Below are 13,287 nucleotides of genomic sequence, written 5' to 3' on the forward strand. Positions count from 1 at the left end.
AATGTGGATTTCACTTTGATTCATGTGAGTTATAAGGAGGTGGCTGGTTATCTCGGGAGTGCATTACCTTGGGAAGGCCAATAGCTATTTACACAGTTTATAAGAACAACTTTTCAGGCACCTGATGTGGTTTACCCAGGGAAATGATTCATCTAATAGGAACATTCTCCTTACAAGTTCATCTCTATTTTTACCTTAAGGAGGTACTTAAGACTTTTAGAAAGATCTTATGAGGTTGTGCACAGTACAAATCTTAGACTCATACATTTTTCCAAGGCTCCTTTTTTCACACCCTGATAAAAAGCATCTTTGTGAGCATTTAAAACTGCCAGCTGCGTCAGTGCCACCGATTTCTATGGCAGATGGTGAAGAAATATGCTAGCCCTTGCTCTCAGTAAACTACAGGCCAATGACTCAAGCTAAAGAGCTAGGCCTCTCTTAAAAATCAAAATCATCTCTGATACAAAATATATTTCATTGCAGTTCAAGCTGAAGTGAGTTCCCAGAGAGCTGGCAAGGGAGGGGGCATTTGCTCTTGTCCACAATCCTGAGACTGGCACCTGTGAGAAGTCATGAGCAAGATGTTTTGATTAAAATGAAAGATAGTAGGGGGGGGGGGGGGGGGGCTGAGAAGAGCAAGATGACCTGTGGAGTCATCTCACAAGATGCGCTCTGAACTTATCTTGTTTATACTTAGAGCTTGAGAATATGTGAAGTCATTCTGATCAACTGACAAAGCTGGTGACAAAGCTAGGGTCCATTGGAATCAATGGGACCAGAATAGTATAAAGGAAGCAGTCTGAGGGGTATTAGATCAGAAGGCAGACCTAATAAAATAAACAATGGTTTGCCGATTATTAACAATAAGGCCGAAGGTATTTCTCAAGGGGTTGGCGTCCCTGATTCTTCTTTAGAAGTGTCTGTAATACTGTAAAACCTCAGAGACATTTAACCTTACTTTACTCCAGCTACTTTGATTGTATCGTTTGCTTTTCCTGCAGATAAAGATTGTGCTTTAAACTCCCAAGAATCCCCTTACGATATGTGATGCTGGAATATGAAAGAGACATGAAGGAGCAGAGGCAGTTTCTTATTTATAGATTGGGTGTGATCCACTTAGCAGCTTTGTTCTTTTTAAAGTTTCCTTGCAAGAGTATAGCGATATTAAATTTGGTTAAATATGTGTTTATTTTTAGCCATTCCAGCTCTCTGCTTTTATTAATAGTAGAAGATTCCTGAGTATTGCGTGTGCTCCCCCTAGTAATTCACTTGCAATATTATTAGCTCTGAAGAAGTAGTTATGGATCACTTATTTTTCTTCTCTAATGTTTTATTTGCGCTTTTCTTGTTTGGTTCTCCCTACCCTTCCATACTTGTGGACTTGTAGCTAATTGTGTTGATTGTCTGCTGTTATCCTTTATTTTTCTGTTTTACGTTTATGGCTAATCTGTACAAGTGATTTGCTTGGTTATGTCAATTTAAATCTGGCTAAAAAATATCATTTAAAAAAAGAAACATCTTACATGTTGAATAATTTCTCTAAAGGGATTTATTTTAGAGGCTGACTGAGTTTTGGCTTTGGCACCGAAACTGGTCCGAAATTCATGTTCAGCTTTGTTGTGGTTTCAGCCGAAAAAGCCGGTGCATTTTCAGCTTTAACTGAAACTTTATGCTGGGTCCCTTAACTTTCTCAAGCCCCCATGCACAGACCGAGCCCCCTCCCTCCCTCACTCACCCCCGCATACAGAATGAGCTCACCCCTCAAGTCTACCGTCCATCCCCTGGTGGTCTAGTGCGTAATCAGGGCAGAAGCGATCCCCACTCACTCCAGTCCATGTTCTGTCCTCTGCCATAATGGCTGCCGCAAAACTGCTGCTGAAGGTCAACTGGGGATCACTCCTGGATGGTAGGCCTTGGGGGTGGGCTCATTTTCTGGCAGGGGGTAGGGATAGAGGGGGCTGATTGTGTACATGGAGGGGGGGGGGGGTTAGGGCTTATGCCATGCAGAAGCCAGGCTAGAAGTCAGTTTCAGTTTTGCTGAAAGCCAAAACCAAGCAACAAATTTTGGCCCGCAATTTGGTTTCTGCTGAAACTGAAAAAACAAAAAAAGGTTTTAGTCTCCCTCTACTTTGTTTTGCACATTCCTTGACAGAAATGTCTCTCCCTGGACAGCGAGAGTATATTGGAGATGATCTCAGTCTCCCAGATTTACTAGTAGTGTTTGTTTTAACATTTGCATTGTGCCAAAGAAAGCGTATTTCTACACTTTCTTTTCAGCCAAAAGAGAGGGCATCATTCTGAGTATGTGCCCAAACCTGAGGAGAAAAATAGTCAGAAAAATTAAAGAGCCACAGCAAGATCTTTATAATGTCTAAAATCTTCATTTTACTTACAGCAGATGGTGTTGAAAGAAAACAGAATGATCTCTGAGGAAGATAACGTGCTAAAGTAATGTGAAGCATTGTTTAAAGGTATATAAACAGCTGAACCAGTGCATTACATTGGAGAGACAGTGACAGAAAACACCTATGTGTAGCAGCGCTGTTCTCCCATGAGAAACCATTAATTGTATTTGTATTTTGGTAAGTAATAAAAATTGCTTTTCTCATACGTGGCCTTCTTGGTCTTTTATCACTCCAAATTGTGAATGGCTAGTACATAATAATAATTTGGGGTGGTGGTAAAAAGACAAGCATTAAAGCAAAAACATTTTATACTGCTTATCCCAGAAATAGTGGATTTTCCCCAAGTCCATTTAATAATGGTCTATGGACTTTTCCTTTAGGAAGCCGTCCAAACCTTTTTTAAACTCCGCTAAGCTAACCGCATTTACCACATTCTCTGGCAACGAATTCCAGAGTTTAATTACACATTGAGAGAAGAAAGATTTTCTCCAATTCGTTTTAAATTTACTACATTGTAGCTTCATCGCATGCCCCCTAGTACTAGTATTTTTTGGAAAGCATAAACAGACGCTTCGCATCTACCCATTCCACTCCACTCATTATTTTATAAACCTCTATCTATAAACCTCAGCCGCCTTTTCTCCAAGCTGAAGAGCCCTAGCCACTTTAGCCTTTCCTCATAGGGAAGTCGTCCCATCCCCTTTATCATTTTCGTCGCCCTTCTCTGCATCTTTTCTAATTTCACTATATCTTTTTTGAGATGCGGCGACCAGAATTGAACCCAATATTCGAGGTGTGGTCGCACCATGGAGCGATACAAAGGCATTATAACATCCTCATTTTTGTTTTCCATTCCTTTCCTAATAATACCTAACATTCTATTTGCTTTCTTAGCCGCAGCAGCACACTGAGCAGAAGGTTTCAACGTATCATCAACGACGACACCTAGATCCCTTTCTTGGTCCGCAACTCCTAACATGGAACCTTGCATGACTTAGCTATAATTTGGGTTCCTTTTTCCCACAAGCATTACTTTGCACTTGCTCACATTAAATGTCATCTGCCATTTAGACGCCCAGTCTCCCAGTCTCGTAAGGTCCTCTTGTAATTTTTCACAATCCTCCCCTGATTTAATGACTTTGAATAACTTTGTGACATCAGCAAATTTAATTACCTCACTATTACTCCCATCACTAGGTCATTTATACATATGTTAAAAAGCAGCGGTCCCAGCACAGACCCCTAGGGAATCCCACTAACTACCCTTCTCCATTGAGAATATTGTCCATTTAACCCTACTCTCTGTTTTCTATCTTTTAACCAGTTTTTAATCCACAATAGAACACTACCTCCTATCCCATGACTTTCTAATTTCCTCTGGAGTCTTTCATGAGGTACTTTGTCAAACGCTTTCTGAAAATCCAGATACACAATATTAACCGGCTCCCCTTTATCCACATGTTTGTTCACCCCTTCAAAGAAATGTAGTAGATTGGTGAGGCAAGATTTCCCTTCACTAAATCCATGTTGACTTTGTCTCATTAATCCATGCTTTTGAATAGGCTCTGTAATTTTGTTCTTAATAATAGTCTCTACCATTTTGCCTGGCACCAACGTCAGACTCACCAGTCTATAATTTCCCAGATCTCCTCTGAAACCTTTTAAAAAATCGGCGTTACATTGGCTACCCTGCAATCTTCCGGTACCACGCTCGATTTTAAGGATAAATTACATATTACTAATAGCTCCACAAGCTCATTTTTCAGTTCTATCAGTACTCTGGGATGAATACCATCCGGTCCAGGAGATTTGCTACTCTTCAGTTTGTAGAACTGCCCCTTTACATCCTCCAGGTTTACAGAGAATTCATTAAGTTTTTCCAACTCGTCAGTTTCGAATATCATTTCCGGCACCGGTATCCCACCCAAATCTTCCTTGGTGAAGACCGAAGCAAAGAATTCATTTAATCTCTCCACTACGGCTTTGTCTTCCCTGTTCGCCCCTTTTACTCCTCGGTCATCTAGCAGTCCAACCGATTCTTTTGCCGGCTTCCTGCTTTTAATATCCAAAAAAAAAATTTTACTCTCCAGAGTATTAGCTCTTGATGTCATGAGAGGTGGGAGGAATTCATAAACATTGCCCCCCCCCCCCCCCACCCAAAATCAGAAACTGCTTCTATTCAGAACAGAAGAGCTTCTGCCCTAGGAATGATAAGTAGCTGGAAATGTTCATTTTCTGTGTTGTTTCTGGGAATGTTTGTTTTATTTGTTTTTCTCATTTATTCATTGTGGGAGTGATGTTGTCGAGAATGCCCACCATTTTCAAAGAGCGTGTACTCTGTTGTGTGTGGATAGTGCACACATGTGTAATGGTTTACACATACATGCATATCTGGAAAAAATGCACTCTCTTTATCAAATGCGTATCCTCTTTTCAAAGTGTGCACTATAATCAGCAAATGAAAAAAAACCACAAAATGTATTTTCTCTGTTTTCATTTGTAAATGACATGATGTCATCAATATTATCCATATCCTGGCCTATATTCAGCCGGCTGCAGTTAGCATTTTTATTCCTGGATATTCAATGCCGGACCATGCCCAGTACTGCACTGAACTTCCGGTCTTAAGCTGGCCACTAAAGCTTATTTGGTTAAGTGCAATATTCAGCCCTTGACCACATAAGCTAAACCACTTAAAGATAGGACTGCTCTTTATGTGGCTCAATTTAAGCAGTTATCTTATGCGGTCAAGGCTGAATATCGGCACTTAACTGCAAAAGTGCCAACTCTGCCCCAGAATGCCCAGAAGGTAGCCAGTTTAGCTCAGGCACTAACCACGAACATTCAGTGGCGCTAACCGATTAAGTGCCACTGAATATCAGGGATTAGCCACAGACAAGCAATTTAAGCAGGCAGAACCTCTTCTGCCCACTCTGGTGATGCCCCATTTAGAGCACTGTGTGCAATTCTGGAGACCACACTTACAGAAAGATACAAACAGGATGGCGTAAGTCCAGAGAGCAGCTACAAAACTGGTAAGTGGTCTCAGTCACAAAAAATATAGGGACAGACTTAGAAACCTCAACATGTATATGCTGGAAGAGAGGCAGGAGACAGGGGATATGATAGAGATGTTTAAATACCTCAGTGGCTTTAATATACAGGAGGTGAGTGTTTTTCAAATGAAAGAAACCTCTGGAATGAGAGGGCATAAGATGAAGTTAAGAGGAAATAGGCTTAGGACGAATCTGAGGAAATACTCGTTCACCGAAAGGGTGATGGATGAGTGGAATGGCCTCCCAGTAGGGGTCGTGGAGACAAGAGCTGTGTCAGAATTTAAGAAAGCGTGGGACAAGCACGTGGGATCTCCTAGGAAAAGGAGGATGGGCAAATTGGATGGGCCTTTTGGCCCTTATCCGCTGTCATGTTTCTATGTTTGATTTGATTTATGGATGGATCGCTTATTACAAAAAGTGACAAAGTGATTTACAATAAATAATAAAATCAAGAAAAGGTGAAAAGAACACCAAATATTTAAAGAAAAGGAGAGAGTGGGGAGAGAAAGCAAAGCAGAAACGAATGCAACAAATCACTAGTAGTATAGGCAAGCGCTGAAGTCAGTGAATCTGAGGCAGATGACCTGGATCTAGGTGGATGGAGAACACTTTCTCAAAGAGGTGAGTCTTAAGGAGAGCTTCGAATTTAGGGTAAGAGCATTCTAGACGAATAGGAGCAGGAAGGGAATTCCATAGTGAAGGGTCAAGCCAGAAAAATGCTCGAATACGAGTAAATTAAAAAGAGGAAGTCTGAACTGGTTGAAATCTAGGGAATGAAGGGTTCTAGAAGGGGTGTAGGGATGAGAAGAGAGGGAGGTAAGAAGGTATACTGGTGCAAAATATTTGTGAGCGAGAATGAGGATCTTGAATATCAGCCGGATCATTGCGATTCCAGGGGAGAGCAGTCCTTTGCTATTGAACTTCAGGAGCCCTGGGTGTCCGGAAAGTAAGGATGCGGGGCTCCAAAGATAAGTTTTTTTCCCTACGTTTAGGAGTTAAACGTGCATCCCAAGCTTCCAAAAGTGCAAGAGCATGAAAAGCATTTCGCCAAGACCAGAAGTCTGGCGCCCTGCTCTGGGTCCAACATTGCATTATGCACTTTTTCCCCACTACCCCCGCTTTATAAATAAAAATGCGTTCAGATGACAATAAAGAGTCATCACTGCCCACCCAGAAGTTCAATTGGTGAAAGATTCAGTTGCTTATGCAACAAATGCTCCCAATATCTAATCAAACTCTTCCAAAAAAGTTGTACCCTCGGGCAATACCATAGCGCATGAGCCAGATTAGTGTTTAGATGTCCACACTTTACACAATTCTTAACCGCCAGACACTTCGCATAAAACGCTTGACGAGGAGAGAAACAAGACCTGGTCACAATCCAAAACTGACACTCTCTATATTTTTGATACTGAATATTAGTTAAGCGACAGTTGGCCATCAACTGTTTACACTTATTAAGTTATTATATTTGACTACACGAGTCAAACAAACAGCACACAGCACGGTGTTAAATGAAGAGTAGCCCGATGAATGAAGTGCTATACCACCTGGAAGAGGTTATTATTAACCACTAAATGAGAGTGAATATCTCTGAGGGCACTCTTCTTCACATCTAAATTGATTATTTTGTAGCACATTATCCTGGTTTTTTTGACAGCACTATTTGAGAAATACCATTGATTTGGGGATTTTTGTGATTGCTTCTTCTGGGTGGATCATTGCAAATGACAACCCATCCCTAGTCTGCCTATCAGAAGTGCCAGGCTCCAGGTCCCGATCACAGTAATATGGCTCCCTGCCATATAAATATGACATTTTACAGAGGTGATGTAGGATCAAGTGTGCCACGCTACAAAGCATTGACAGAAAGAGCTCCTATGACTGCAACACTGTTGCCTCCTCCCTGCCAATTTGCCAATTCCTTTTAACTTTCCCTTCTTGTGGAGGAGGGAGCCCTGAAACTGAAAAACTGGTCAGACAGCAACAAAATTAACAGCTGAGGAATGCAAAGAATGATATGTGACTCCCTCTGATGGGACTGGCTCTCACTTGTCCCTCCCTCTCTCACGTTGTCCATTTTCTCCCCACCCCACCCACCCCAATCCATCCACTGGCATAGCCTCACCTCACCTCTCTATCACCCCCCCAGGCCACTGAGAGGGGGGGAGCAAGAGGGGCAAGATTCCATGATCTACTAATTGTACATTTGTCTCACTCCTGGATAAACCTTTTAATCTCTATGGTGCCACCAGTCTCTGCATCAGTTCTGGTTCTGTTGGGTTAGCTATTACAGATATAAATGCAATTATGAAGCCCGAGGATACAGCATTGAACATGACAGTTGAAATAAATAGCTACACAAATTTAGCGGGTCTGGATGTCTGACGATGGTGTTTCATACTGGATAAGAAAAAGTCAGCGTGTAATGGAAAGGGTCATTTCAGAAAATATTGGATCCCATTTAAGATACTTCCCTCTTGCTCATAGAGGCTGTCACACAGGCACTCCTACCTATCTCTCGGCCCTAACTATTCTATACACCCCTGCGCACAATTTACGATCTCTAGATGCCAATCATCTTGTTCTTCCCGGACCCAAGCAATATTTCCATGAATCCACATGTCAACCAGCTTTTTCATATCTGGACCCAAAATTATGGAATAATCTTCCACCTTCCATTCATGGAGAAATTGCCTATCCTAAATTTAAGCCTTTACTGAAAACTTTTTTTTTTTTTTGCCAGCAGGCCTGGCAATTTATTTTTCAAAGGAGTGGTTTCTTCTATTGGGATCTGCTGCCTGGAAACATGTTACTCTCACATAGTACTGTTGCCCTGTTCCCTGGTTGAATGGTAGTCTATCTCCTGGATGCGTGTCCATCTGTCCTATCTCACTGGAGTTCCTTCATTTTTTTTATATGTTGCTTTATTTTAATTGAACACTGCCTAGATCCATCGTGTGTGGCATATGCAGTATAGTAAATTGAGTAAACAAACTGAGACAATCATTTTGAAACCAAATTAGATATTGTTCATAGGGTCTCTTTCATTTAAAGAAAGTTGATAAAGAATTGAAAAGTTATCACCAATATTTACAGCTTGCATATACCTTGAATAAGTTCAATGCGGATGACAGTTATAAGAAAACCTAGTCATACCTAGGGAAAATGCAAAATAGAATCAGAATCTGACATTTTTTAAATTCTCGTCATAATAAATCTTTTGGAAACAATTACGTTTTAAGATGTTTTTGAAACTGTAATTCACCCGTAGATAGTCTAACATCTATGGGTAGATCATTCCATATCTCTCCGGAGTGGAGGAGTAGCCTAGTGGTTGGAGTGGTGGACTTTGGTCCTGGGGAACTGGGTTCAATTCCCACTGTAGGCCATTGGAACCAACTCTGTGGGTGCCGTGGGTGCTTGAGCACCCCCAATATTGAGAAAATTCCTTGTATGTGTCCAGGGAGGGGTTATTTTCATTGGGCTTAGCACCCCCAATAATTTTGAAAAGTTGACTCCTATGCTGCAGGCACAGGCAGCTCCTTGTGACTCTGGGCAAGTCCATTGCCCCAGGTACAAATAAGTACCTGTATATAATATGTAAGCCGCATTGAACCTGCTATGAGTGGGAAAGCGCGGGGTACAAATGTAAGAAAAATAAAATAAAGGAGAAAACAGACATAAAAATCTGTTTCCAGCTGGAAAGTGTAATATCATTTGATCTCTCAATTGTGCCATATTTCTAAAAGACATACAGGGGTCCATTTACTAAGGTGCGCTAAATGATAAGATGCCCATAGGAATATAGTGGGCGTCTTAGCAGTTACCCCCTTCTATATATCGCGCCTAGCATTCTGTGATGAAATCCAAGTGTATTCTATAACAATGTGTGTAACTTAATTGGCTTAACAAGCAAATCAACATTTTTAACAGCACTTAACAAGCAATAATGAGCACTAATTGGCAGTAATTAGAATTTATACACACAATTGCTAAGCATATTCTATAACGCACAGCACCTAAGTTGTAATGTGCGCAGCCAAAAATGAGTGTGTCATGGGTGGCGAAATGGGCGTTTCATGGGCATTCCAAAATTTACATGCACCGTTTTAGAATATGCCCCTCTGAACCTAAATGTACATGCTGGTATTTACGCCATGTTTTCCTTGGTATAAATGGATGCACGTAGTTCTAGGCGCTGGGATATCAACTAAGTATATTCTACATACTGTGTCTAAATCTAGGTGCCACTAGAATACACTTTAGGCAGAAATGTATTCTGCGTGGAATTTTCAGGCGCCATATATAGAATCTAGCCCTTAGCGCATGCTAATTGTTGGCATGCACTAAATCTGTTAGTGCACCTTATTAAAAGGACCCCATAATATGAACAAGATTCAGTAAATGGCACCCAAATTTGTGCACTGGAAAAAATATCAGTACCCAGCGCTATTCCACAAAGGTTGCTCCAGGTTGAGCGTCCTTTATAGAATACCACATAGCCCCGATTCTTGCACCCAAATTTGGATGCCAGGCATAACTGCACGTATCCGCAATATTCTATAGCACTATGTGTAAATTTCTGGAATTCGCCAACCTACCCATGCCACTCCCAGGCCGTGTCTCCTTTTGGGTTGCACGCTATGGGATTTGGATGCACGGTTTTATAGGGTGGTGGACTTTGGTCCTGGGGAACTGAGGAACTGAGTTCAATTCCCACTTCAGGCACAGGCAGCTCCTTGTGACTCTGGGTAAGTCACTTAACCCTCCATTGCCCCTTGTAAGCCGCATTGAGCCTGCCATGAGTGGGAAAGCGCGGGGTACAAATGTAACAACAACAATAATTGGCTTATTACTCAATTTAGTTGTATGCACATCTCAGGATCACACCCAAATTTGAGTGCCCTTTATAGAATCCAGGGGATATTGTGGGGCTTAACCATATAAGATTTTAAAGACCAAGGTACATACTTTGAAGATTATACATGCCTGTATAAGTAGCCAATGCTCCCTAAAAATCAAAGGGGTTACGCTATCAAATTTTCTAGCAGAATATATTCATCTCGCTGCTGTATTCTGCGGTGTCTGTAGTTTCTTCAGTATTATACTTAAGCATCCAACATGCAGCATATTACAGTAATCTAACTGGCTAATAATTAAAGCCCGTACAATCAATTTAAACTGATTAATCCACAAACAATTTCTAAAACGTCTCATGCATAAGAGGATCTTTTTCGATAAAGATGCAACATGGGTTTCAATTGACATGGCACTATCCAAGATAACTCCTAGGACTTTCATCGATGCTACCAATGAAAAACAAGTTCCAGTAAAAGGCAGATTTTGATACAGAGCTACATGTCTGGCAGATGAACTAAAAAAGAACTGCAAACCTTCCTCAGGTGGAACTGGCTAATGAATGGTGAAACTCTGGTGTAATTCTGACTCATGACATCGTGAGGATCGTAGCAAAGGGTTGTGTTTTAGTGAGATAATTATTTAATCTACTTTTGCAACGTTGACTTTGTGGATATGCAGATAGAAAGCTTTTGTTTGTATATATTCAATGTTCTTTCTATGAATAATAATGAAGCTGATATTCCAAACAAAAGTTGAGCACCGTCATTTATGAAGGCACACTAAGAATCTCTTGCCAGCCAAGTCAGGGCCCTAAGTTCTCAGTTGATAAATCACCAAAATTTAGGTTTCTAAATTTAGACCTACCATTCATTTGCCTAGATTTAGGGGCCTAATTTAGGTTCCTAGTGCTGAAAATTTGTCCTAACTTCTAAATTTTACCCACTCTAAATTCACACCTGCAGCCACCCACTTCTTAGCTTTCCACATTTAAAGCCTAGTAAAACTAGTCTGTTAAATTTAGCAACTCGGCCCTAATTAATTATCAGAAGGGCTAATTTAGGATCCTAATTCTAAAAAAATTATGCTCCTATACTCTGAAATAGTTTGGTTTTTTTTTTTTTTAACAGCGTAGAAGCCTCAGAATTGCACAATGTGGTCCTGCATCAGATACATTTTACAGTTTGGACACCCAGACAGTGGCAGTGTGGCATCTGATCATGACCTCTGTATATGTGCAGGAGTGATCCAGCTACACTGAAATAATTGTTTCCTCTTCCTCAAACCTCTGCTATGAAACTAAAACCTTAAGGAAGACAGTAATGCCATAGGCAGGAAGCCACCTCCATCCTTCCCTGATATACAGGTCATTTTGAAAAGGAAAACTCTAAAATCCCTCAGCTGCCGCCAATGTTGGATTTAGAAGTTTTGTACCCGTAGAAAGAGGGAAAATCTCCATGTTAGCCCCAGACTTGCCTGTATTGACAGCAGATCTGATGTCCTTTCAACTACCTTGGGTTCGAGCAGTTTGGACCTCAGTTTGACCCTACCAATAACCAGACCAAATGCAGTGACCCAGGTGTGTCAGAAGCGATGGGCAAAATCCATCCTTTCCATACTGCTTTATCACTCCCTCTTTCCCATTTCATGAAGGACGTCTATCACTGGATGCCAAAAGGTCTTGCTTCTATCTGCTATTACGGACTGCACACAGTTAACCCTTGGATCCTCAGAAGGCTTTTTAAAGATCTCTGGACCTTTCCACACAAGTTTTACTGTACTGTATTTCGAAGGATCTTTAAAGATATCCAAGTTAAGACAAGTGGATCTGAATCTTCCGTGAAATTATGGATATGATTGGACCCTAATTGACTTACTCAGGAATAGCCTAGTGGTCATACCAGGAGACTGAAGAAGGGATGCCAGGGTTCAACCCCCACTATGCTCACTGTGATCTTGGGCATGTCACATCACCCTGAATTGCCTCAGGTGCACACTTAGATTGTAAGTCAACTTGTGCAGCGAAGTAACTTGAGTACCTCATTGTAACTTGCCTTGGGCTCGGATTGGGAAAAGGCAAAGAATGAAAGCTAAATCCAAACCCACTAAAGGTATACATAAGCTGTAGAAAAACTCGTTAGTGGTAGAAATCTGAAAAACGTACCTGGATATAGAGCCAAGAATAAAAGTGGTAGCAGCCAGGGTCCCTCCATAGTAAATTTCATTCAGCCCTGATACCACGTCTACTGTTTGCGGTGGAAGATGTATCTTTGTGTACGAGCACCTTGTCAGAAGAGACGTAGAATGCAAAGACAGTGTCAGAACACACGTGCACACACACTACCCTCTGATTTCCCCAAGCAGAGAGACAGAACGAGTCAGGAAGGTTTTACCTGCTTGGTGAGTTTTTGGCCCATGCTAGGACACACCCCTGCAGCCCTCACACGGCAATACCTGTGCGATGAATTTATAGAATGCAATAATTACTGTGTTGTGGAGATACCTCCCAGGCTTCACTTGCGTTGGTAGAGTACATAGTTCAGGAGCAGATTATATCTGAAGGGAAGTTCATGGCTTTCTGTTGTGATGCTGCCAGCGAAGACTCCTAGAAACTGCTTCTGTTTTCCGGTTCAGCAGAGATCTGAATGTTTAATTTCGATGTTTCTGTGCGGTCTCAAGGAAGGTGAAAGAACGCACATGGTCGATCCCCAGGATAGGGAACAGAGATGTACATTTTGCCAGAAATATTTGAATTCAGAAATAATATGGAAATAATATGAAATAATAAATAATTGTTCTTGAGTAATAATACAGTGCATGATGTACACATAGGGCTAGATTCTATATATGGTGCCCAAAAATATCGGCACTGTAAAAAGCTCTATTCTATAAGTCACGCTGAAAGTTAGGCACAGTTTATAGAACAGCGCTTATGCCTGGGAATCGAGCTTAACTTTAGGTGCGGC

At 41.2% G+C, this 13,287-nt stretch overlaps 1 protein-coding gene across 1 annotated transcript in view; it reads right to left on the reverse strand.

Moving 5' to 3' along the window:
- Nucleotides 1-12,663, reverse strand: part of VSIG8 (V-set and immunoglobulin domain containing 8) — a 32,039-nt gene extending 19,376 nt beyond the window's left edge. The window contains exon 1 of the mRNA XM_030187744.1: nt 12,486-12,663. Within this exon, the coding sequence (XP_030043604.1) occupies nt 12,486-12,546 (61 nt within the window). The 5' untranslated portion in view covers nt 12,547-12,663. The remainder of the gene's footprint in view (nt 1-12,485) is intronic.
- Between the last annotated feature and the right edge of the window lie 624 nt (nt 12,664-13,287).

The sequence above is a fragment of the Microcaecilia unicolor genome, chromosome 14 (assembly GCF_901765095.1).
Source record: "Microcaecilia unicolor chromosome 14, aMicUni1.1, whole genome shotgun sequence".
NCBI classification, from domain to species: domain Eukaryota; kingdom Metazoa; phylum Chordata; class Amphibia; order Gymnophiona; family Siphonopidae; genus Microcaecilia; species Microcaecilia unicolor.